At 40.3% G+C, this 27,844-nt stretch overlaps 1 protein-coding gene across 1 annotated transcript in view; it reads right to left on the bottom strand.

The window, feature by feature from the left end:
* The window catches only part of TBC1D22B (TBC1 domain family, member 22B), a 103,757-nt gene extending 80,498 nt beyond the window's left edge, over positions 1-23,259 (bottom strand). The window contains exons 1-2 of the mRNA XM_006860421.1: positions 23,059-23,259; positions 9,882-9,938 (exon numbers count right to left, since the gene is read on the bottom strand). Coding sequence (XP_006860483.1) covers positions 9,882-9,938; positions 23,059-23,114 — 113 coding nt within the window. The 5' untranslated portion in view covers positions 23,115-23,259. The remainder of the gene's footprint in view (positions 1-9,881; positions 9,939-23,058) is intronic.
* Between the last annotated feature and the right edge of the window lie 4,585 nt (positions 23,260-27,844).

The following is a 27,844-nucleotide window of genomic DNA, read 5'->3' as shown; positions in this document are numbered from 1 at the left end:
GGGCACAAATATGGATCTCTTCCAATCAGTCGGCCAGACAGTTGTCTTCCAAATTTCTTGGCAGAGATGAGTGAGTGCCTCCTGTGCTGCCTCACATTTTCTTGAAAGATTTCAATTTTTATTCCATTAATTCCTGGTGCCTTGTCTATGCCAGTTCCTTCAATGCACCTTGGACATCCTCCTTTAGTATCACTCGCTCTTGATCATATGCAACCTCTTGAAATGGTTGAACATTAACCATTTCCTTTTGGTAGAGTGACTCTGTGTATTGTTAGTATCCATATAATCTCAGATATGTAAGCAATTTACATCTAGATGTATTACATATTCTATGATTGAAATTGATAATAAACACTGCTAAGGATTTGCATGGTCTGGTACAGCAGGAGGTCCATGAGTTACTGCAATGGGTGACATCAATCCTAATGACACCACTGGTAAGACTAGCTCTCCTCTACAGCAGGTGGGGGTGTATGTTGTACAACCTTCTGTAAAACCATCTGCAATGTACACATATTTAGCCTTAAAATGGTTCATAATCTCTGACCATAAGAAAATAATCAGAAATATAGACAAAAGTTATCTAAGTTATCTAAGACAACTTATACTGGTATTACTTATTTTGGTTAAAAATTGTAATCAATATTTGTTGTTGTTGTTGTTGCTACTAAGTGCTGTTGAGTCAGTTCTGACCTAGAGCGACCCTGTATAGGGTTTCTGAGGAGCAGCTGGTGAGCTTGAACTGTTGGCCTTGTGGTTCAAACTGACTTTATAGTCCAGTGCAACACCAAAACTCTGTAAACAAAATCAAGAAACTGGAAATGACGAGCAACTGTCTGGTTTTGACATCAAATGGAAAATTACTAAAGACCATGTCTACACACACTTTGTTTTAAGATACTAGTTGCAAGCCCCTCAATGTATCAGCACTCTACCCACTTCGTCCCAGTGTTTCTCATTTTCATTTGTCCTTCTTTTCTGCCTCTTCCTGCCTTCTGAACTTTGCTTTTTGTTAAATGCTGCCTTTTTGGTTGACTGTTATGAGTATGTTCCTCATGGCTACAAACATTCACTTTGTAGTTTGACACAGGTTTGAAAGGTATCTGAAGGACCACAGTCTCAGGAACTCAACCAGTCTCTACCAGGAAGTCTGTCTGTGTCTGCCTGTTATGATTTTGAATTTCCTTCTACAAGGTTTTGACTTTTTGGAAGTAGATCAGTGGCTCCATCAAAATGTTAACAGTACTTAGCTCGGGCTGTGGAATTGTAGGTGATTGTTCATTTCATTTTTATACTTCTCTAAATTCTTTTTACGTTTTCTACAAAGCACACATTACTTACATTAATCAGTGGAAAAGATTGTTTTTTTTTTAAAGTGTTTTATTGACTTTTAATGATCTCCAAAGTAAGAGTACTCAGAAATCTACTGAATGAACAATTAAAAATTAGCAAGAACCCAAATAAAATAAAACAGGCACTGCAGTGCAAATATCTACATATGTCAAAAATCCGTCTAGAGAATAAAACCAACACTCACTGCCACTGAGATGATTCTGAGTCACAGTGAGCCTACAGAACAAAGTAGAACTGCTCTATAGGGTTTCCAAGGCTGTAAATCTTCATGGAAGAAGGCTTTGTTTCACATACACAGTGGCTAGTGGATCTGAACCACTCACCTTCTGATTAGCAACCCAACACTTAACCCACTGCACAAGAGTTTCTTATCCATAGGATAGAAAGTAAATTACTATTCTGCAAATACACTGATTCTGTGTGTTCTAGACTCATCCAGTGGTTGTTTCTCCCCTACGAAAGGGAGCCTGAGACTCCCTACCTATAGCACACACTTCAGAGGAGTTGCTGTCAAGAACAAATATGCAGATGTATACCAAATATCTGTCATCTGTTAAAAACTGCAAAGGAATATTATTACTACTGTTTTCCTCCATCGGAGCGACAAGTACTGTCAATAATTATAAACGATGAATCTTACAGAGCAATATCAGGTACTTGGGACCCCAAGATTAACTATTCTGTTGTTTTGTTTTTTTTCTAATTGATGCTTCCTAAATACACTCTTGATGTTTTCAGAATTCTTCAAATAAGCCACAAAATCAAGAAGCTGAATTTAACTCGGGCCATCCAGTTAACAGAGGCTGACAGTCTAACATCAGGGGAAGCATCTGGAAAAATCACTACAGCAAGAAATGGGCCAACCTGAGTGTCAGGTCTCAACAGATGCTAAGACTCCTGGACAGATGGAGCGGTAGGGAGATGGGTGTCTTTATACCTTGCTATGCATTTGCTATGGGTCGGAACCGACTCGACGGCATTTAACAATAACAACATGCATTCTAAAAATATTCTATTTTTGAAGCGGATGAAGACTCAGTATAATTAAATAGATAAGAATGAGAATTTACTCAAATGAAGACTTTAGGAAGGAGACACATTCCATCATGAGTGGTGGTGTTGGTGGTGGTGTGTTGTGGAGTTGGTTCCAACTCATAGCAACCCTGTACAGGGTTTCCAAGGCTGTAAATCCTTACAGGAGCAGAAAGCCTCATCTTTCTCCCACAGAATGACTGGTAGTTTCAAAATGCTGACCTTAAGGTTAGCAGCCCTGCGTTATCAGAGCTCCTTACATCTCAATATAATGAAGAGGAAAGAAAGGAGGAAAGGTCATTGTTTCCTGTGACAGAAAGACACTGGATTCAGGGCAGACCATTTGGAGACTATCAGATGTTATTTTAGGGATATTTACTCCACAAACCCTATAACTCCACTAATCATCTAGAAAGTCAGATCGACCCTAAGGAAAGAGATCTTCATACAGGGAGGGGTTGATGTCATCTAGACAGTGGTAGCAGAGTCTGAGGACAGAACAAGTTGGTGAGAAACACCCCCAAGAACAAAAGAAAGAGACATTTGGATTAATTGGCACAATCATTCATAAAGCTAGCCATCTACATCCTAGTTTGGTGAATGATGCCTGGGGTCTTAAAAGTGTGCAAACTGTCATCTAAGATACAACGATTGATTTCTTCCTATCTGGAGAAAAGGGAAGTAAAGAAGACCAAAGACTCAAGGGAGCAATTAGTTCATAGGTCCAAATGAACCACAGCCTCCTCTAACCTGAGACCAGAACTAGATGGTGTCCAACTAGCACTTTTAACTGCTCTGACCAGGATCCCAATAGAAAGTCCTGGTGAGAATCTTCTAACTCGAAACTAAAGCCACATCCTCCTAACTTGAAACAAAAGGTCATCTCTAAACCAAGTAGCAGACTGACCTATAAAATAGACCATAGTACATGTGAGACATGTGTTCCTTACCACGCATGTTAACTCCAGGCACACCACATTTTATTGTGCTTCACTTATTGCACCCCGCGGCACTGTGTTTTTATATATTAGAGGTTTGCAGCAATTCTGCAGTAAGCAAGTGTATCAGTGCTAATTTTCCAATAATATGCTACTTTCAAGTCTCTATGCCACATTTAGGTAATGCTCACAATATTTCAAACTTTTTCATATGCTAGTTCACAATAAATGGACTACCAAACCAAACTCAACCCACTGCCATCTCATCAATTCCGACTCATAGCAATCCGCTAGGACAGACTTTCTGAGACTGTAAATCTTTACAAAGCAGATTGCATCATCTCCTGCAGAACAGCTCATGAGTTTGAATCACTAACCTTTCAGTCAGCAATCCAATCCTTAGCCCACAGTACCACCAGGACCACAACATTTATATGATTTGCTTTACTGCAATATTCACTTTATTGTCGTGGTCTGGAACTGAACTTGCAATCTCTCTGAGGTATGCCTTTGTATGAAACCAAGGGCAACATGCGCCCAAAACCAAACATGAGAATGCAGGGAGGGGTAGGGAAACTGGATGAATGAAAACGGGGTACTCAGGGTGGAAATGGGGAGAGCATTCAAATATTGTGGGCATTGCAACCAATGTCATGGAACAATTTATTTATGAATTAATTATGGGAACTTCATTTACTGTGTAAACTTTCACGTACAGCACAATAAAATGTTTAGACAAACAAAAAAGGAAGGCCCATTCCAGGGTAGGGGTCTGGGTGAGTATGCGGGGGAGGTGAGTAGAGAACACCCAAAGGGTCTCAAGCAAGACTGAGATGGCAGGGTGGAAATGTACTGAATAAAATGCCCTCTCATTTTAAATGAGCAGCAACAACAACAAAGAATGAAAGAAGAGAGTACAGAGTGAAAAATCCTTTGGGTTACCACTGAAAGAAGTCTAGAGCCCAGGGGTAATCATGTGAATATCAATGGCTTTGAAGCTTTTCCATGTTTATTAATTCTGTTCTCTCTAGAGGAGATACCTAAGTTCATATATGCATACATAAATCTTAGTTGACATTTATTGGTTGCTCACTGGGTACCAGGCCCTGTGCTAGCTTTTATATATATCCAAAACCAAAACCAAACCCACTGCCATCAAACAGATTCTGACTCAAAAAGACCCTATGTAGGGTTTCTGAGGCTATAAAGTCTTTACAGGAGCAGACATCAGCTGATGACTTTGAACCGCTGATCTTGTGGTTAACTGCTGTTATTGTTGTGTGTTGAATTAGTTCTGACTGACAGCAACCCTGGATATAGGATTGCCAAGGAGTGGCTGGTAAGCTTGAACCATTGACATTGTGGTTAGCAATCCAGTGCTTATCCTACAGTGCCACCAGGGTTGCTTTATATATATATATCAATTTCCTCACTTAATGTTCATTAACAAGCCTCTAAAGTAGATACTATATTATTCCCATCTGCAGATGAGGAAACTGAGGTTGACTGAGGGTAGGTCACAGAGAGCAGGTCAGGTCTACCTGATCCCAGACTGTGTACACTCTCTAACTACTCTACCCAGAAAAATGGGCTGAAAAGAATAAGGGTGACACTTAAAAGGGTCTTCAGTTTGGTAAGGGAAATGAACAAGTCAACTGAGTCACACAGATGCCACAGTATGGCTGTACGTTTGTCCAAGATTACTGAAACAGAATTATATCAAAGTTACAGTCAAACTGGAGTCTGACAGGCGTCTTCACATACCTTGTTATAACTGTATGCCAAATTACAGCCTAGAAAACACTTTTAGAATAGCTCTGTGACGCCAGCCTTTGCTTTATTTTATGATGAGGAAACTAATGTTCTGAGAAGTTAAGTCATTTGCTGAAAGCCATGAAGCTAGGAAGTGGCAAAGACAAAGTCAGGAAGTTCAGGTGACACTAAAAACTCTCAAAACCACAGTTAATGGTACACTGAGAGCCACTTGGTTGTCTGGGGAAGGGTAATTTCTTGAATGGTAACATGAACACCTATGTATATATTTTTTTAAAGGCAGCCACAGACTATACTTGTTGGAAATGCTTAAAAGATCAGTTATTCTACAATTTGATAATGTTGTTGTTGGGTGGGTCCAGTAGATTCTGACTCAAAGAGACCCTTGATATAGGAGAACTGCTTCATAGGGTTTGTTGTTGTTAGTATTTTGTACTACAGTTACTTTTTAAATTTTTATTTATTTATTTTTAAAGTTTTTATTCTGAATGATGTGATGGTTTACATGGGAGAACATTAGCTTTACATTTATCCTATTATCATATATCATTTCATTGCCATGATTACAATCCCCTTCATGCATTATCAAACAACCAAAGGTATACCCCACAAGGCTGCCACCACCCCCCCCACCCCCACCCCAGTCGTCAGCACACAGCCCCTCTCCCTCTCTGGGTCTAAAGTCACCAGCCGCTCTATCTCTCCACTTCATCGTCTCTGCCTCCATCTCTGGTGTGACTGCTTCTCTGGGTAGGGTCCTGCTCTCTGTCCTTCTCCTTTGATGGTTCCAGGGACCTCCGCTCCTGGACTGCAAAGTCAACTACTCCCCTCCTTTTGCTACAAAATGTCTACCTTTACATTTCCAACCCTCACAGTCAGTCCTGATTACAATTATTCACAATTGTACTACAATAGTCCTATCCCCAACTTGTTCCATCAGTCCCGCCCAGACAGATTGGATACTACTCAGTTGAGATTCTACCTTCCTCCGTGCCCTCTGGATCTAGGTTCCCTCTTGAAAGCTTGTAAGCCAGTCACTTCTTGCCTTTGTAGCCCTCCCATTTTGGGTAGCCAATGTACAAATTGCCCATCCCTGCCAACCCTGTGTACCGAGGGGGTGGAAATGATCCTCACTGTAAAGATTTGTTCCCTCTTTTGAGCCTTCATAGGTGTAGGTCAAGTTCATCAAATCCATGGGGTTTTCTAAGCTGTAATCTTTATGGGAGCAGATCTCCAGGTCTTTTTTCCCAAGGAGCCACTAGTGGGTTTGAACCACTGACCTTTCCATTAGCAGCCAAATGCTTAACCACTGCACCATCATAGCTCCTAGTAATTTGATAATATGACACTGTTGTACTGATATGGATGTGTCACTTAATAGATAAATGATACAATTTTATTTAGAAAAATAATGTTTGAGACTGATAAAGGATGTGAAACAAGTGGAAAATTTTGACAACAGTCAAATAAACCCAGTACTCTCAGTAACCAATATGACTTCTTGTGAACTAGTTTTATAACTCAGAACTAAAAGCCACCATACTTCACTATCAATTCAGAAAACAATAATTTAGAACCTTACCATCACATCTATTGAACAATGGGGCTCCTCTGCAATAAGACTTGTTTTATCTGAGCTATAAAAATTATTGCAGGTATTATTACCACTAATGGCAATGATTTGGCAAATTAAAGTCAATATATACGGACAGGCACTGACTTCCTGTGCTTTGTGCAGTTTAGATGATTAAAGACCTAATACAAAGGCTTCAGCCATGATGGGGATTATCCTCATAGTAATTAATAGTCGTGTGAAGTGGAGCAATAATCATCTAGTAGAGACGTAATAAAAATGTCCCAACAAAGGTACTAAAATAAGGGCGATAAATGTTTTATAGTAACAATCTGGAATTGTAAAATGGTCTAGTGCAGGCCTAGATGTTCCATGTTGTTGAGTACTGATGCCAAAGCACCCTAGCAAGAAAAAGGGAAGCAAATGATTCAGTGACAGTTATATTCTTCTGATTGACAAGGTAAGTGATTATTTCTATTGAAAATATGATTACAATTCTGCTCAATAATAGGTGAAAAATATTCATGCTGCACATCATCTAATAGGTATCCTGGCAGCCTGGGACACACTGATATTCCTCAAGACCTGTGCTAAAGACAAACTAAGGGAAAACTCAGATGATGATAGATGTAGACAAGGTTTGGTGATCCTGACCCAAATATAACAACCAGATAGTATAGCCCACTGCTTTAAATAGAAGTGGATGGACAAATTTTTTAGTAATGTGTTTATCAAAGGCTATTAAAAATTTTGCTGAAATGGATCTATTAACAGTCAACAAATCCTGGCTGCAACAGTAATGCTTTTGGCTACAAGTAACAGAATACTCAAACTATGATGCTTCAATAGTTTAAAAACCCATTGCAAAAGAAGTGGTGGTGGTGGTGTGCTGTGGTGTGAGTTCCGACTCATAGCGACCCTACATTGGGTTTCCACAGCTGTAAATCTTCATGGGAACAGAAAGCCTCATCTTTCTCCTGTGGAATGGCTGGTAGTTTTGAACTACTGACCTTGGGGTTAGCAGCTCAACTCATAACCACTATACTACCAGAGCTCCTAAAAGATGTGGTAGAGAGCACCTAACTGATTTAATCCAAGGACTAAGTCTGTGAGACTTAGTAAAGACATCCTGGGCTAGTGTCCTTCTCTCAGGATTAAAAATTATCCACTACAACTTTTTTCACACTACCAGATTCAAAATCAGAGAATAGGTGAATGGAGCAAAAAGAGGTTTTCTCCACAAAATGATATCTCATTTATCAAAAGAGGAAAGTTTTATAGGAACCGCCCTTTGTTTTACATCTCATTGGTCAAAATGAGGCCACAAGCTGACCCTGATATTAACAACTGAATTAGTATGAGAGGTTAAAGCTAATCCTGGGACCTCCTCTTAGTGCACTGCCACCGGCTCACTATCTGAGCAAAGTCATGGTTCATGAGCAAGGAGCAACAGGAGCAGGAAAACAATTGGACAGGTAGGTAATCAACAGAGCCTGCTAGAGTGACTAATGCTCAGGTAGCCTGCTGATGATAAAACCAAGGAAATGGCAGAATTCACTCTATTTAAAGGAAACATCACAGAACGCATGATGCCCCTGAAGAACAAGAGCTGATACAAAGTGCAAACTGGGAAACATTAAAGAAAAGCCCATTACCTAAATAAATGAGATGCAAAAAAATCCATAAATGTTTACTCAGTGCTACTGTGTGGCAGTGGAGTCCTGGTGTGGTGCTGTAGGATAAGCACCGGACTGCTATCCACCAAGTTGATGGTTTGACCCTACCAGCTGCTCCCTGGAAAGCCTATGGGTTGTTATGAATCAATGGCACTTAACAACAACTGTGTGGCAGACACTATTCTAGTTGCTGAGGCCACAGTGGTGAACAAAACAAATTCCCTGTCCTCAAGGAGCTAACACTCTACTGGGTTCAGATATACACATTGTGCCTCTAATAGAAAAAAAATAGCAGTCATGCTTCCATAGTAATTAGAATATAGTTACTTCTACAAGTTGGAACTGACTCGATGGCACTTACCACCACCAACAACAGGACTCTGGACTCAAGGAGGGAGAGGGGCTGTGGGCTGGCGGCAGGGGGGCAGGTGTGTGGGATGTACCCTTTGGTTGGTTGATGATGCATGCAGGGGATTGTGATTATTGCAATGAAACAAAATACGATAGGATGAATGTAAAGATAATGTTCACCCATGTAAACTAACACATAATTCACAATAAAAACTTAAAAAAAAAAAAAGCCTCACTAAATTACAAGAACACCTTAGTCAAATTAAAGTAAATTCACTGTACATTAAGCTAACTTCTCAAAACATTCACATATTGCTAATGCATACTTGATGCAGTATTTTTTCTAGATAATGCACATTATCTTGACATCATCAATGACTGTGAAGAAAGATTACACAGCCCCCAAAGGATGAGAACCTAGGCCTCCTCCACCTCCTAAATCATTGTTTTCACTACAAACTGTAGCATTCCTAAAAACAAGTTTATAAGATTAATGATGCATAAAGATAGAGGCTATAGTGCTTAGACAATCTGAGAAAGAGACCCACCTTCTGAATCACTTAAATTCATTGTGGCTGAGTGCTGGCCCTTAAGAGAATGGTGTGCTAAAAGCGATAATTGGGGGTATGGATACATGCCTACACATCTTAGATTTAACTAGGTCTTCCAATGTGCTTGAAAATAATTTACTAGGGTTTTACTAGAGAAATAGCCTCCAAGGACCTTCTACTCTACTGTGAACCTAGGTTTCCTTGAGTGTGTCAAAGAGAAAGAGGACATAAAGAATGCCAAAACCACAGTATATTCCATTTTCCCTAGTTCTCGTAAGTTCAAAAAGGGTGACAGATCTATCTCTATTCAGAAGCAATAATCTCCAGAAACCAAATTCCCTGCTAGAAGAGGGTTATCAATCAAGTAGTTTGGGGGATAATATTTAATTAATAAACACTTTCTGACCAGAACACAGAATTCAACAACAAACCCTACATATACCAACTTCCAGTGCAGACAAACACAAAACATACAGATCATTTGGATGTTATGGGGAAAAAAACTGTTTAGTTAAGGCAAAGGAGAAGCTAGGAAAGGTCAAAGATGAAAGGTAATTTCAATAAATTAGGAAAGGGTGTGGGAGAGTAGGAATGAAAAAGTATGTGCATAGACAAAAAAGATTTCTTGACTTACTGTTTGGTAAGCCGAGGGTCCAGAGGGGGGTGTTGTGCTCCATACACAGGCTGGATGCTAAAACCAAGAAAAAAATGAACAGCAAGCTGTTAAGCAACTAGGTATGTTGCATGAATATCCTACAAAATTAAAAAGGTCTTTGGGAAATAGCTTACTTCCAAGAAAGATTATTCTCCAAGTCATCCTTAAAAGACAACTATTCTTTACAAGCAAGCCTTTACACACGTTTCTTCCCTGGTGAAGCTTCAGTTCCTTACCTGATTGCCAAGAAATCCTACCAGTAAAGAAAGCATCATGGAAAGATAATAGGCTTTAAGGACCCCAGGGGGTAGAGTTCAAATGTCAGTTATGGCACCCAATACCACTGTAACTGTGCGCTAAATTATCTGACCATTTTGAACCTGTTTTCTCATTTGTAAAATGGGACTATCACCTACCTCAAAGGATCAATGGGGCTAAAAGACAAAGAAGCAATATTACATAGCAAGGGAACACTGACCCAAGGAACTCTCACATACTGCTAGTTGGGGTATAAATTGATGCAATCATTTTTCAAACGCAAGAAAAATGAAACATGCATACCCTAAGAGCAAGCATTTTCACTCTCAAGTATATATCTTAAGAGAAATATATACATATGTGTATCAGGAGACTTGTATAAAAGTATTCATACTAAAATGGTTCCAGTTAGGCCCAAACTAGAAATAACTCATCAACAGTGAACAGAGAAATGAACTCATATAACAGAATACTATACAGCAACGTACATAAATGAACCAATGCTGCAAGTAATAACGTGCATGAACCTTATAAACGTCATGTTGAGTGAAAGTAGCAAAGTATAAAAGAGTAAATACTGTATGATTCTATTTATATGCACTCCAAAACTAGCAAAAATGGCTGCCTTGTTTTTGGGTTTTGTTTTTTTTTTGGTAAGAAATTTAAAAAGACTTTAATAAATAGAAAGACATTCATGGTCATGGACTGGAAGACTAAATATATGTTTTAGCAACACTTTTTTAACTTACCCTTTTACATGTAATACAGATAATATTAGTACTGTATTTAGAGTTTTGTTTGCCCTCCTGGAAGTCCATGGTGCTTTTGATATTTTTCTCTAACACCGCAATATCAGAACATATGCATGCATAACCTCTCCCACCACACACTACACACAAAAGTAGGCAAAGTCCATATTGGGAAATATTTTTTCTAAGAAAATAATTTAAAATAGAACTCAGACCAAACATATCAGTCACATCACTAAATAAAAATGGGCTAAAATAAAAATGATTATTAATGATAGGAGACTGGTTAAATAAATTATAGGACATCTGTTCAAAAAAATGTGGTGGTTTTATGTTCATTGATATCAAATAGGACAATAATTGAAAAAAAGTGCAGAATTGTATGTATAAATTGCCAATTTTAAAAAAAACAAAACTTTAAATACATCCACAGACGCAGCAAGAGAAAAAGTGACCAACGAGCAGTGTCTGCAGATGGGACCTGCCACAGCCAATTGAGAATTCATGAATTACTTTAGAGACAAGAAAATATATTTGAGTTGCAGAAACCTACCTGTGGCTCTCGGAGACAAAGATGTGTAAGGGTTGTTGTTGTTGTTAAGTCAATTCCAACTCAGAGCGACCCTATATAGGGTTTTTAAGAAGCAGCTGGTGAGTTTGAACCACCAACCTTGCAGTCCAGTGCTTATCCTACAGCACCAAACCAGGACTCCAACTAATCCTGGTTTGGTGCTGTAGGATAAGGGGGAGTAGTTAATCTTTCATTTTAGGAACAGATGATCTTTGGGTCACCAAGAAGGAAGAGCATGAGATCTCCACCTAGAAAAATGGCAACAGCAGAGATGGTGGCAGAGATGGTGGCACGAAGAGACAGCAGTTGCGGGCTCTTGGCCCATGGACTGAGTAAGGTTGTGTCTGTGAGCTAGAGAATCGCTTGTAGAATGTGCCCTTTAGATATTCAAATTCATATTTTTTGTTTCGCATGTGTGCATCAAATATTTTTGCTTTGTTCATTTGTAAACTATAAGATGTAAATGGAGAACCACAGGGAGGAAGTAGGATAACTGTTGTTGCAGGGAGGGGATTGCAATCATTGAGATAAAACAAGTGTATGATTTGTTTAATGCAAAGCTGATGATCTTGTCTGTAAACCTTCACTCAATTCACAATAAAGTTTAAAAAAAAACACACACACATATTTACAAATGATCAGGATTATATATCATAAATTATCTCTGAAAGAGTACACGAGACACGAGAGACCATGGTTTGCCTCCAGGAAGAGGAACTGGATGACTGGAGGATGGGGTGCAGAGAAACTTAGTTTTCGCTGCAAACCTTTTTGTACCTTTCTGATTTAGTACCAGGTATATGCATCACCTTAAAAAACAACAACACAAAAACAGTCTTAAGAGGGTTGGGAGGTTTAAAAGGAATAATGTGTTAAAAGTTCTTTAGCACAATTTCTGGCAAATGGTAATACTCATTTAACATAAGCAGGTAGTGGAGTAAGTATGCAAGCATTAGAATGTTACCTGGCACAATTAAGTGCTCAAGAAATGTTGTTTTTCTTCTTCTCTCACATTTTTGTAATTTAATCCATACCAAATACTCACAAACAGAACAAGTTTACCAAGTACTTTGTTTGATATATAGTTGCTTTACTGTGCTTTGCAGATACTTCAGTTTTTAACAAATTGAAGGTCTGTGGCAACCCTTCATCAAAAAGCACCATTTTTCCAACAGTGTGCTCTCATTTCACATGTCACATTTTGGTCATTCTCACAGTATTTCAAATCTTTTTTAAACGCTACTGCATGCTTAATAGACTACAATATAGTATAAAAATAACATAACATACATACATACATACATACATACATATATTGTTGTTGATAAGTGCCATCAAGTTGACTCCAAACCATGGCAACCCTGTATAGGGTTTCTAAGGAACAGCTGGTGAGCTTGAACCATCAACCTTGCAGTTTAAATGACTTTGCAGTCTAACGTATTAGCCCACAGCGCCACACCGGGACTCCTTATTGCACTGGGAAACCAAAAATTTGTCACCACTTGCCTTTTGCAAGTGTACTTTATTGTGATGGTCTGGAACCAAAACTGCAATATCACCAAGGTATATGGCTGCTGTTGTCAAGTGCCTTTGAGTCAGTTCCTACTCACAGAGACCCAGTATAGGGTTTCTGAGGCTGTAAATCTTTGCAGAAGCAGAAAGCCTCATTTTTCTCCCGTGGAATGGCTTGTGGTCTTGAACTGCTGACACTGTGGTTCACAGTTTGATGCTTACTCTCCAGTAGTATACCTGTAGTCAGTCCCAACACTGTCACATGGATTTCTACTAAGATTTCAGAGGGAATTTCTTGTGTACAATTTTCAGTTTTAGATATGGCTTCTTTTTAGCTGTAAGAATTCCTATTTCCTAAAACATTACACATACTACTACTAGTACTACATAAAACATACTACTACTACAAAAAATATAAACTCTGAAAAGCAAACAATACTACTTTACTACGTTCCAAGTGTTTCCTAGGCAGAGAGAAAGGAGAAAAAAAAAATGACCGAAGGTAAAGGGAAAGTTTCGTTTAGAGAGAAAGAGGGCTTAGACGAAACAAAAATGAAAACGCAAACTAAACAAAAGAGTCATTTGTTTGTATCTTAGTGCTGTAAAATATTCTACGATGAGTACATTTAAACTTTCCAAGTCCACAAGTCTTCATCATAGTGAATTATAAAGTTCAGCTGATAACTCTGCAGGAAGATCTCAATAGTCCAGTTGGATTAGGTGACTTGAATGAAAAAAATGAGAGGAGTCAAGATCCTTTCATTAAATGAGTATTGCTGTTGTGATTGTTAAGTGCCGTCAAGTTGGTTTCAACTCATAGCGACACTATATAGGGTTTCCAAGGAGTGGAACCACAGACTTTTGGGTTCAAACTGAAGTCCAGCGCATTAGCTCAAAGCGCCACATCAGGATTCCAAAATGAGTATTGTTGTTGTTATGTGCCGTGGAGTCGGTTCCAACTCATAGAGACCCTGTACAGGGTTTCCGAGGCTATAAATCTTTATGGGAGCAGAAAGCCTCATCTTTCTCCCACGGAACAGCTGGTAGTTTCGAACTGCTGACCGTGAGATTAGCAGCCCAATTCAAAACCACTACACTACCAGAGCTTCTAAAATGAGTAATTACTACCTGATAATAATCCTTGCAGGAAAAAAAACAAAACAAAAAACTAACCAAATTGTGTGGGCTGACGAGCAAAGGCCATCAATCACCATACAAGAAAAGGATCTTAGAATTGTGGCAGACTATCTATGAGTCGGAACCGGCACCACGGTACTTAACAACAACAACAACATCTTTAAAAGTCAGCAGCCTGATGCGCTGGCACAGACAGAAAAACTAAGATAAATGATGGACTTCATCGCAAAGGTATCAAAGCCCAGACTGAATCTGTAAACCACAACGTATCTGTACAATAAATTAGCTTATTGTACTTACTGTACTTCAAAAGAGGCAGGCAACAACTTAGAAGAGGGAGAGGATCCAAGAGCCTCAATGCAGACAGACTGAAAGAGCCCTGTGATGACAATGTGCAGTGTCCTGACAGCCATCCCTACTCCTCCCACAGGCAGACTCAACTCATTACTGCATCAGGCTCTTTTCCCTATCTGGAATGCTTTTCTACATCCCTTTTCAAAATCTTATCTGTCCTGGAACATTCCCTTTAACTTCGATACCCCACATAAGACTTTCCCTCACTCTATCCCCAGCATCCATTACCCCACCTTCTTTGATCTCCTAAAATATATAATCAGCGTTTAAATTACTTTTGTTCAATGAGCTGTTTTAAACATATAGTGGAGATGATAGTATTAGGCACACACAGGTAGGTGCCCACCAGATTAAGAAATACAACACTATGGAGTTAAAACTCCCAGTGTCACTCTATTGAATCTAGAGTTTATCTGAGCTTTTGTTTTTGTTTTCTTTTCTATGTATTATCACTAAACAAAGGAGCTCTGGTAGCGTAGTGGTTACGAATTGGGCTGCGAACCTCAGGGTCACCAGTTCGAAACTACCAGCTGTTCCGTGGGAAAAAGATGAGGCTTTTTGCTCCCATAAAGATTTACAGCCTCGGAAACCCTGTACAGGGTCGCTATGAGTTAGAACCGACTCCACGGCACATAACAACAACAACAACAATATCACTAAACAAGGTATAATATTGTTTCATGTGTTTTTTAAACTCTATATAAATTGTATCCTGCCTCTGCAGAGACAACTACTAGCCTTAAGCTTGTATGCAGTCTTTCCAACTGCTAAACTTTTCGTACATACTCAGGTATCCATAAAAAACATACAGTATTGTTTACTGTTTTAAAATGTTATATAAAAGACAACATACTGTACAAATATAATTCTATTTTTTCCTTCTTTCACTCAACAATGTGTTTTTTGGTGGGAGAAAATGTGGAACAAAACTCAAAATCATAAAAAAAGACCAGGCATACGGATCAGATAAAAGCTAGAGAAACCCCAAGACTATGGTCCTTGGTAACCCTTCAGGTATGGAATTGAAGTCACCCCGTGTCTCAATTTTCAGCCAAGCATTAGATAGGGGGAACGACAACATTAGTGTTACATTCTCCATCGAATGATCAACCATGAGATCAAAAGGGCAGCATTTACTCAAGGACAAAGTTCAGAAGGATTGGAAAAGAAGGAGGAATGGAAATAAGAAATCCAGGGAGGGGACTGCAGCCATTGAGATGAAAATGAAGCAGAATTGTTGGATATAAAACTGATGATCTACTCTGTAAATCTTCACTCAATTCTTAATAAAAAGCTTTTTAAAATGTGCTTTTGCCCAATTTCTCTTTAAGTTTTTCAGATTACAAAAGTAGCACATGCTTAGTGGAAAAACTGGAAAGAGAATATTCAGCTTCCTTATGCAAGGAAAGCTATGCACCAACTCCAGTTTCCTCTGTGCCACTAGGGGTCCTTGCCTCTTCTCTACTGTTGTTAAATGCAGCCGAGTCAGGTCCAGCTTATAGCGACCCTATATAGGGTTTACCAGGAGCAGTTGGTGGGTGGTTAGCAGTCTAATTCTTACTCTACAACACCACACCAGGACTCTTCTCTGCTGTTGCTGCTGTTAAGTGCTGTCGAGTCGGTTTCGACCCATAGAGACCCTATATAGAGTTTCCAAGGAGCAGCTGGTGAGTTTGAACTGCCGACCTTGCAGTTTAAACAGCTTTGCAGTCTGGCACATTAACCCACAGTGCCACACCAGGACTCCAGGACTCTTCTCTAGGTGTCCCTAAAACCCAGAGGCAAATACACTGCAACTCAGATATGCAGAGAAAGAAACACCACAGGAAGTTCTGCCACTTGGACCAACAATCAAACCCTCTTTCACCATGTCAATTTCGACTCACAGTGACCCTGTCTGTATAGGGCTTCTGAAGCTGTAAATCTTCACAGGAGCAGAAAGTGGCTGGTGGGGTTAAACTGCAGATCTTGTGGTTAGCAATCCTCTGTTAACTTTCCAGTTATTCCCTTTAATAAAACCAACCCCACAGAATGCATTGCCATGGCTGTGTTATGTAGCTGGAACAGTGAGGAAACCTTGGTGTTTGTTTAGCACTGACAAAGAAGCTAAAGCAAATATGGGAACAGAGCTATAAGCAATTTAAAGTCAAACATGTTGGCAACTGATTAAGGTTCACACACTTGCTCGATGGAAGTCTTCCAGAACTGGGAAACTATGCTGGTTCAGAGATAATTTAGTATCTTCTAGACGCTCACTTTATCAAGATAATATTTCCAAGCCAAGAATAGACTATAATGATCTGACCAGGCAGCTGGGACCATTACACTGAGTCTACCTATCAGATTCATTAATGTTATGAAAAATGACCAAATGACAGAGGAAGTTTTAGTTTAAAATCAATGAGCTTCTAAGTAATTCAAGTGATTAGACTTTTTTTTTTTTTTTAAATCAACTTCGCTTGATGTGAATAAGCTCTTTGACTTTCACAATAAACATTTTGCTTAAAAAGAGGGAGCAGCCTCTCCTAGTAAAATTAGAAATAAGAATGAGGGGAGTGAGCCAGGGCCAGGGCCTGCCTGTTTGTCAATCCTGTTCCAAGTCTTATCTCTAGCTTTCTACTACTCTATGTTCCAAGTATTCACACCCTTGGACTGGATGGGAAGATGTGACAGAGGGTGTCTTAATCTTAGCAGAGAGTGAGAGAAAGGGAGACAGAAGCAGACAGAGTACTGGACTAGAAATCAAGAAATCTACAAGTCATTTCTTCTCTCTGGGCCTCAGTTTCCTGATCTGTGATGGTCTTACACTTGAGTTGTAATATTCTACTGTTTGGTGACACCCATGCTTAGCAGGGCCAGCAATTTGCTACTTTCAAAGCTAACATTTAAGGCACAAAATAGAAAAGCCCATCTTCAGTCAAAAACAAAGCAAAAAAATAAAAAACACAAACCACTCACTATATGTTAACCATGGTGTGAAAAGGCAAAGCAAAAGGGAAATATACACTGACATGAATTGGACAAAACTGTAAACTAAAGTCAACACTAAACTTCAGAAATGGTGAGAGCCTTAGGGACCACTTACCCAAACCTCTCATCTTACAGATAAGGAAATCAAGCTGGAAGTATTTCAGTACTTTGTCTAAAAGCGGGGCTTTTCCTCTCACAGTCTACCTAAGCCCTAAGCCAGAAACCTGGGAGTGACACCTCCTGGGCACCTCCTTCTCCCGCATTTCCTAAATCTAAAATTTACCAAGTTCTGTTGCCCTTAAACTTGACCACAATCTCATTTCCAAAGACACTACCCTACTTAAGACATCATCGCCTCTGCCACTATTGGCTGCAGTAGTCCCCAAACTAGCCTCCTACATTTACTCTGATTCCCAGTGGGGGCTGGAGGGTCAGAGCTGGAGTGTTTGGAACTATGTAAGTTTATGGGGCCAGGGTGGTTATCCCAATACCAGGTGACCATTCCTGACATTGAGGATGCAGGGGCCAAGGATGTCAGATGTCTAGTAAAACTCAGAGTTAACCTGCTCCTTATACCAACTGTCTGTCCCCATCCCCCACCTGCATTGAGAAATACTGCTCCAAGCCATTCTCTCAGGACAGCCAGGATATTTTTATAAATGCAAATCTGATTGTGCTACGCTTCACCAACATCCACCTTTTCATGGCATCCCACTGCTCTTAGAGCAAACATCAAAGTCTTTAATGAGGCCTATCTTCCCAGCCATGAAGTTTGGATTTTTCTCTAACTTCAACTGTGAGGCCTGTAGAGGGGCAAGAAGAGAAGTGGGAGGACCAGTTAGGAGGCTACAGTAGCAGTCAAGGAAAGAAGAGGACCCAGCTTAACCCAGAGTAGTAGGGGTGGAAGGGGCCCTAGTAGGGCAGTAGCTAAGCACTGGGTTGCTAACCCAAAGACTGGTGGTTCAAATCCACCAGCTACTCTGGGGGAGACAGATGTGGCAGTCAGCTTTTGTAAAAACTGCAGACTTGGAAATCCTATGGGGCAATTCTATTCTGTACCATACGGTCTCTATGAAGACAATGGGTTTGGGTTTTTTGGGTTTAGTCGGGGTGGATGTAATGAAAACTGTTCTGATTTGCAATAAATTTTGATATGTCAACAGGATTTGTTGATGAATAGGATGTGACAGGGAGAGAGGAAGAACTCAGTGACACTGTAAAAGTAGAAGTTTTGTAACAAAAAGAGGGGAGCAGTTAATTTTACAGTCCAGGAACAGAGAACCTTAGGACCATCAAAGGAGAAGAGCACGAGTGGAATGTGGGACCCTATCCAGAGAAGCAGCGACACCAGAAATGGAGACAGAGATGAGGACATGGAGAGAAAGAGCAGCTGAGGGCTCTGGACTCATGGAAAGAGAAAGTTTGTGTGCTGGTAGCCAGGTGCTGGTGGCCACGGAGCAGGCTTGCAGAATATGTCCTTTGGTTGTTTGTGTGTGTGTGTGTGTGGGGGGGGGGGCGGTGAGTAAGTCCTGGTGTGGGAATGCAGGATAATGCACTAGACCACAAAGTCAGTGTGAACTGCAAGGTCCGTGGTTCAATTCAAACCCACCAGCCGCTCCTCGGAAATCCTATACAGGATCGCTATGAGTCAGAGTTGACTCAACAGCACTTAATGACAACATATATATATATATATAACAAAAGACTTGCAAAGTAACTATTATAAGTGTACATTTCAGTGACATTAATTACATTCACTATTTTGTGTAACCACTATCTATTTCCAAAAGTTTTCACCCTTCAAACAATAATTCCCCAATTTCCCTTTTCTCTAGTCTCTGTTAATCACTAATAAACTTATGTCTCTAGGCATATGCCTATTTTAGATATTTCATATAAGTGGAATCATACCATAGGTGTACTTTTGTGTCTGACTTATTTCATTAGCATAAGGTTCACAAGGTTCATCCATGTTACAGCATGTATCAGAACTTCATCTGTCTTTATGGTTGAGTACGTCTCCACTCTATGTATGCACTACATTTTGTTTATCCATTCATCTGTTGATGGACACTTGGGTTGTTCCCAGCTTTTGGCTATTGTGAAGGCTGCTGAAATGAATACTGGGATACAAGTACCTGCTTGAGCCAGAGTTTGCATTCTTAACCACAACACTATACACTGCCTTCCATCACCACAAAGTCTATTTGATATATCAAGTATCTGGACTCGGAGGAATATTGAAAAAATGTAAAAAGATGTCTAATCTGATGCATATGAGCCAGCAATATCATTCTTAGGAATACACTCAAAAGAATAGAAAATGTATGTCCACACAAACACCAGTACATGAATGTTCATAATAGCATTATTCACAATAACCAAAAAGAGGAAACAACTCAAAGGTCTGATAAACTGATGAATGCATAAATAAAGTTTGGTCTATACATACAATGAACTGTTATTTAGCCATAAAAAGAAATTATTTACTGATTCATACTACAACACTGGAGTCCTGGTATGGTGCTGTAGGATAGACACTTGACCCCAAGGTTGGTTTGAACCACAAGATCAGTGGAAACATCCTACATAACAATGGGTAGGAATCGACTCAATGGCACTTAACAACAACAACCACAACATTGAAAACATTATGCTTAATAAATGAAGCCAGTCACAAAAGGCCATATACTATATAGATCCCATTTATATGAAATGTCCAGAACAGGCAAATCTATAGAAACAGGAAACAGACTAGTGGTTGCCATGGACTGAAGGAGAAGTGAATTGGGACTGGCTACTAATTGGCTTAGAGTTTCATTTTTGGGTGATGAAAATGTTCTGAAATTAGTGGTGAAAGCTGTACAACTCTGAATATACTAAAAAAAAAAAAAATTGGGTTCTACACTTTAAAAGGGTGAATTCTCTGGAATATGAATTGTCTCTCAATAAAGCTAAGTGTTGCTTTTGTTTTTTTTTTTAATGACTGCTTAACTCATTTTGAACTTTGGTGATTTTTATTAAATAAAATTCCTATTTGTTGTTATTAAAGTCGCTTGGTCATGGTGAAGGAAACTGAAAGGAGCCTGCTGTTGCTTTGACTTTTTACCTTTCAATTTTCAAAAAAAAACCAAACTAGTTTCACTTCTAGGTTGTACAGGCCTAGTACACAGTCATTTGTGTTGTTTCCCACCTAAGAGAAAGTTTTTCCACACCAAAACCAAGAGTACAAGCACAAAGTTCTACTCTTGAAAAAATGCCCTAACATGTCCCTTAAGTCAAAGCACCTTTCTATCTAAAAGAACCTTAATTTCCCCCTATAACCAGGGGCCTTTGGGTCATCCTTGCTAAAAATCATAGTGCTGAACAACATTTCTCTTCAATAGCAAGATAGCAAAAACTATTGTGAATTGTGCCAACATTTTAATGTCTTATGAATAAACAATAAAGACAAATAATTAGCATTAGAGTAAGGATCTGAGAGAAACATTCTTTTAAATGTTTACTTGTTCTACTAATAACAGTAATATTAATAATTAATATTTTCTGAGCAACTATTGTCCACTGCACTGGACTGCAAGGTCAGTTTGAACCGCAAGGTTGGCAGTTCAAACTCATGAGCCTCTCCTTGGAAACCTGATTCAGGCTCTTGATGAGTTGGAGCTGATTCGAGGGCATTTAACAACAACAGCACATACTGTGCTAAAAAAACACTGACCTCGGCTCTGTAGGATAAACATTGGACTATAATACACAAGGCTATAGGTTTGAGTCTATCAGCCGTTCCACCAGAAAAGATGAGGCTTCCTGCTCCCACGAAGATTTATAGTCTGGAAAACCCTATACAGGGTCTCTGAGTCAGAACCAACTCGATGGCACTTAACAACAACAATAGCAGGTTCCTTATAAATAGAGTATTTCATTTAGACCTCATAACAACCCCGAGGAAGGTATTTTTATTCTCATTTCATATCTATGGAAGCTGAGAGATTAAATAAATGATTTGTTCTTGGTCACAAAGCAAGTCCAAACCAAAGCCCAGGTCTTTTGCAGTCAAATGTTCTTTCCTCTTTGCCTCTATATTCTTCTTCAAAATGAAAAGGGAAACCCACAAAACTTGGAAAAACTGAATAAAGACTACTCTTTCTAGTTTACAAAAAGTTGACTGTTCTTAAAGTCCAACAGAGAAAATATGGTAAAGAAAAAAAATTTCATCAATATCAACACGCAGTCAGAAGAAATAGAAGAGCCGTACCATGTATTCCTTTCTGATTTAACAGTTTTCTCTTTGATTCTGATGATTATTTTAGGATGTCAAAGTGTAAAGAAATGACCTCACTATGGAAAACCCCAAACAATGGCAGTTAGAGAGAGCTGGAGAGTTCAATGGACCAGGAAGGAAAAGGAATCAGTTGGCAGGAAGTGGAGCTAATCTAAAAACATCTATCATCTTCAGCACCAACACTGTAATTCTACAACACTTTAATCTGAAGCTATCTTTGCATTTGTATTCTCTTGTATTATTCTAATAGTATATTACTAAAAGTTGGTTCCCACACTATTCTCGCTAAGTCTAATAGGATCCTAAATAAAATGAGTCTGCTATTTAGCCTCATTTCTCTCTTGCTAAAAGTCATAAATTCAAAGGATTATGCTATGAGAAAACGAATAAATCAATTAGGAAAGGTAGCATGTGGGCACAATCTAACAAGAACTTCACCAACAAGCTGACCGAGGCTGGCAGAAATCCTAAATGTACCACTAAAATATACATTACTTTTTATATTTCTCAGAACTCTGCCCCAAACAAACTGAGACTGTAAAACAACATCAGTGTTATAAGAAGGCAATTGCTAAGTTTCAACATACACCAAAAAAGGGGGAAACATTTTTAAAAGTATCTTAGAAGGTCTGCTCTCCAACTAAACAAATTAAATTGATAGAATTTGGCACATTTGTATAAGAAAATCATTGCAACTTAGGGGATATAGAGGGCACTAGGGTTGGCCAAATCCTTGAGAGCTGTCAAAGAAATAGCCCAGATTCTGGGGTCACCTTGTAATAATTCTTAATGGGAAACGGACAACTTGATAAAAGTGTGGTTTGATTGAAGAATTTTCCTGTCGCCCCCGCAGGCGGCCCGAAAAGAACCTTTGGAGAGTGAAGGAGAAAGATTCGCAGGTTCCGAATTGGGGGGTGCAAGGGGCTATCCTCGTGCAAGCCACCATCTGTGCGTGGTGGAGACCCCAGAGTGCGAGTTCTGTCTAAAGTGAGACCCCTCCGATCCCATGATCGACTTAGATGACTCACCCAACTTCACTGTACCTTACGGCCGTCCCCGACCACCTAATAGGTGACGGGAGCCCCTCCGGAGACCTCCGCCCACAGAACCTGGTCTGCTCCCACACACAGCTGTCCCCAAGAGCTCGCTGCCTGCTCCTCTGTCCAACAGCTGCCCTGCCTCCACCAGGCGGTCCCCGATCCCCCAACCGGGATTCCCCAAATCAGCCCTCCGGGACCCGAAACGTCCTAGGCCCGCGGGATTTAGACCTTAGGTCTGGAGGGGTTTGGTCCAGTCCTTTCTCCCTCAGCGTCCTGGGCTCACCTCCCCGGCAGCTTGGCGCTCCTCTTCCAAAACTGCTTGCTGTTCTCGGAGGCCATTGCTCTGGCCCGGGGAAGGCGTTGTAGGCGGGCCTGAGGTGGGGACCCGGAGAGACGCCCCCGGACCCCGCAACCCGAGGGCCAACCCAGGCCGCTTCCCCGCCACTGGTCACCCACTCCCAGCGCCTAGGGGCGCCATCTTGGAAAAGGGCAACCCCCGACCCAGCGCCGCTACCATTGGTGGACTGTGCAAACCGTGAACGGACGGACCAATCGAAAGCCGAGATCCTGCAGGCCCCTGACGCCTAACAGTAACGTCAGAGACCTGGCACACAGGTGGACCAGGAAGGCGGAGCTGGGACGAGCAGGGAGGCGGAGCTGAAAGTTCCTACCCTCCTGGAGGAGAACAAGCAGGTGAAGATAAGAACCTTTGGGAAAGAGGAAAGGGTTTCGTTTTCTTTTGGGGGAAGAATGTCTCTTGGGTTCCTGAATTCATTTTTTTCTTTTTTGGAAGGAGAGAGCTTGATCATGTATTTTATATATAAACCCCTTACTGGCTTTTGTGTTAGTTGAGGCCCATTTTTAACACCTCCCAATTTAGTGTCGGAACCGACTCGATGGCACATAACAACAACAACAATTTAGTGTTAAAAATCTGGCACTGTGGTCTAAAGCGGTTTAAACCTCAAGGTCGGCGGTTCAAACTCGCCAGCTGCTCCTCCGAAACCCTTACAGGTTAGCTATGAGTCGGAACCGACTCGATGGCACTTAACAACAACTCAATGAAACTCTGGTTATTTTTATCTTTTCCCTTCTTCGTTGGGTTTGGGCCCTGCTTTTTCATCTGTGAGGAAGGATCATACTGGTTCGATAGTCTAGAATTGCTAACTGTTCAACACGTGAGTAACGGTTGGTTCATCAGAGTCTCCCTGACGTGTGATAACTGAACAATTTTAAAGGATTTGTGCTTTGGGTAAAATTCAAACGATCAAATCCCTGTTTCTTTCATTACTTTACACTTTCTGACTATGAGAACTCAGATGCTGATAGTGTATAGGAGAGATAGCAGGGTTTCCAAGGCTAAATCGTTAGGAAAGCAGCCTGCGTCATCTTTCTCCCAAGGAGCGTATGGTGCGTTCGACCGCTAACTTTTGGATTAGCAGCCAAGTACTTAATCACTGCCTCATCAGGATTCTTCAACTCAGACTTTGTTGTTAAGTGCCATCTAGTCGATTCCGACTCTTAGCCACCCTGTATAGGGTTTCCGAGGAACGCCTGGTGGTTTGAACGGCCACGTTGATGTTCAAACCAAATTTTCTGTCTAATGTTTATCTTACAGCGCCACACCAGAACTCCCAAGTATAATTTCTTGCTAGAACACAGGAGCTTTCCTTGGTGTAAACTGAGCCCTGGAGTGGCACTGTAGGATAAGCACTGGACTGCTAACAGCAAGGTGTTGTGTTGTTAAGTGCCATTCAACCTGTACAGGTTTTCCAAGGAGCTGCTGGTAATTTTGAACCAATGACCTTGCGGTTCAAACCGACCTTGTGGTCCAGTACTTATCCTACAGCTCCATACCAGGTGGGCAGTTCAAATTCACCAGCCACTCTTATATAGGGTCACTATGAGTCAGAACCAACTGGACGGCACACAACAGCAACATGGTATAAATAACAAAGGTTAAGGAGGTTTACCCATGGTCCTACCCCCCCCCACACACACACACATCACACATACATCCAACACATGTAATTTTCTTTATTAATCTAGTATAACTCTTTTACCCTTTAAATTTGTATTCAATCTAATTTGTATTCCGAATGAGATTTACTATTAGCATTTTAAATCCCTTAAATGCCTTAGTGTTTTGCTCTTTTTTATAGTTCCTGTGGTTGTATAGAATGGTGATTTACAGAGGGTGGGAGTGAGAGGTAGTCCAGAGTGGTTTTTGCCCTTCTGAAGATGTCCTTTGCCTCTACAGAAGTAGGGACTTTTGAGGTAAATGGGTTGTTCCCCCTCCCAACCCCTATTATTGCTAACACTTGTCCTACCACATACTGGAGTATACCTGAGGACTTCCTGTCTAAAGAAGTACCTTCTTATATATGCTTCTTTCTACATAGACATTACCCCCATCCTAATTCCAAAATTAAGGGACTGTGTGAAAGGGCTATTTTTACCCTCTCCAAATCTTTCATGCTTTTATAAGCTTTCATCTTATCGTCTCTCAGACAGTCACCTCTATGATCTTTTAATCCATCAAACAAAAGGCCCTCTCTCCTTTGTATCATTTTAGCTGTGTTTCTAGGGCTCTTTTCTTTCTTAGAATGCAATGACTAGCACTGCACACTGAGTCCCAACATGGTGTCCTCTTTATTCTGGACATCCAGAACTTTTACTGACCTTTTGGACTTTAGAAGAGCTGATATTTTGAAGAAGTAGTATACAGTGACTTCTAGATCCCTTTTATTGGTGGTTTCTGGTAGTTCAGAGTTCCTTCTTTTAAGTGTATCATTTGAATTGTCTTTCCCTATGTAAGCTGCCTTACACTGTCCACATGGTAAGAGATCTGCCACTTTCCAGACTACTTACAATGCTTTAGAAATGTTCCAGAAGATACTCCCTATTGACTTGACATTTCACTATGTGGAAAGCAGAGTATAATTTGTATACTTAGACATGTCTCAAAGTACTCCTTTTTCTTAATCATTTATGAAATGTTAAATAACACTGATTCCTAGGGGATACTGTTAACATTGTTCAACCCAGAGAAGCTCTATTATTTCTATTCTTTGTCTTCTGCATTAGCCAGTTTCGAATACAAGACAAAAAAAATTTACCGCAGTCTCCTGGTAACATAACTTTTTAAATAATCTTTGGTTGGAAAGTCAAGAATTGTTGGAGCCTTTTTCACACTACCACCATGACCCCTCTAATCAAAACAAATAGATCTGTACTTGGACTGTTACAACAACTTCCTATTAGGCCTCCCTGCTTCTACACTTGCCCCTTTAGTCTATCCTCCACACAGCACCCGGAGGGATGCTTTTAAAATACAGGTCAGATCACATCACTGCTCTACTCAAAACCTTATTAATGACTCACGTCATACTTGGTATAGAATTCCAATACCATGAAGGACCTCTGTGATGTGGTTCCATTCATGTCTGCAGCTCCATCTCATTCCACTCTGTTCCTGCTTAATTTGCTCCAACCACACTGGCTTTTTTTGCTGTGTCTGTGACACTCCATGTATGTATCTTCTTCAAGGTCTTTGCGTTAGCCATGTCTTCTGCTCAGAATTCTCTTTCCCCAGGTATCTGAATGGCTTGTGCCCTCATTTCGTTCAGGTATGTCCCTAAATGTCTTCATCTTGGAGAGGACTTCTCTGACCATCATCTTAAATAGTGGGCTCCACCCATTCAGTTTATTATTTATGGTTAGTGGTACTGTGGGCAAAGCACTAGGTTGCTAACTACAAGATCAGCAATTCAAACTCATCAACTATTCCATAGGAGAAAGATGAGGCTATATGCGCTCGTAAAGATTTATAGTTTCAGAAACCCTAAAGTTCAGTTCTACTCTGTCTTATATAAGGTTATGAATAGAAGTTGATTCACCAGCACTGGGTATTATTACATACTTGCTTTTTATCGTCTCTGCCCACCAGCCAGAAGAAAACTCCACTCTCATGAGGCAGGAACTTTTTCTATGTTAGTCTCTACTACATCCCCATCACACAGATTAATGTTTGGCACATACAAACCAAATCCATTGCCATCAAGTGGGTTATGACTCATGACAATGCCATGAACTACAGATTAGAACCACTGCATAGGGTTTTCTTGACTGCAGTCTTTATGGAAGCAGATCTGCACACCTTTTGGTTAATAATCAAGTGCAAGCCACTTGTAGTACCTTGTTTGGCACATGTTGTTGTTAGGTGCTATCAAGTCAGTTTTCTCATATGATGGACTAGAATTGTTCCATAGAGTTGTCTTGGCTGCACTTTTAACCTAAGCAGATCACCAAGTCTTTCTCCACAGAGCTAGTAGGTGGGTTCGAATCACTAAACTTTTGGATGGCAGCCAAGGACTTAACCACTTGCACCACCAGGGCTTCCTCTTTGACACATTGTTGTTGTTTCTAAGTGCTGTTGAGTTGGATAAATACCTACTGAGTGAGACAATGAAAAGTGTAAACTATTTCTGTCTTCTGTGTTGTTTGCACACATTTCTGTTTGGGAATAATTATGGAAACTGTGCTTCCTAACTCCTAGTGGTATGTGTCCATTTACCTAAGATCCTGTAAACTTGCCTATATCCTTTTTTGGAGATCAGTCTTGCTCACTTAAGAAAGATTGCCCTTGCTAAACCCTTTTGTGGCTTCTAAGGAATGTCTCTGTAACTAGATGAGGGAGGAAACCATCCACTTAGCCAGGAGATCAGTCCAATCAATCCTGTACATCAAAGTGGCGATGACTTGATGACTGTGGCAGCCAGATCACACTTTCATCAAATTTTGCCTAACTAGAGGTGAAAATTACTGGTTTGAGGTTCCCAGGAGATTCTTGGAGCCCTTTAAATGGAGGCCAGTAGTGGCTGGAACAGACTGGTCCACTAGACTAGTGCTTCCCATGTGTTAATGTACAAACAAATCACCTAGGGATCTTGTTAACAGTCTAGATTCTGATTCTGTAAGTCAGGTGGAGCCTACAGTCCTGAATTTCTAATAAGCTCCCAGGTGACAGGGACACTGTAGATCTGTTAATAGTGCTATATGGTTCTGTG

Source organism: Chrysochloris asiatica, unplaced genomic scaffold (genome assembly GCF_000296735.1).
Source record: "Chrysochloris asiatica unplaced genomic scaffold, ChrAsi1.0 scaffold00038, whole genome shotgun sequence".
In the NCBI taxonomy this organism is placed as follows: Eukaryota; Metazoa; Chordata; class Mammalia; order Afrosoricida; family Chrysochloridae; genus Chrysochloris; species Chrysochloris asiatica.
Note: the sequence above shows the minus strand (reverse complement) of the source record. Positions and strands in the feature narration are given on the sequence as shown.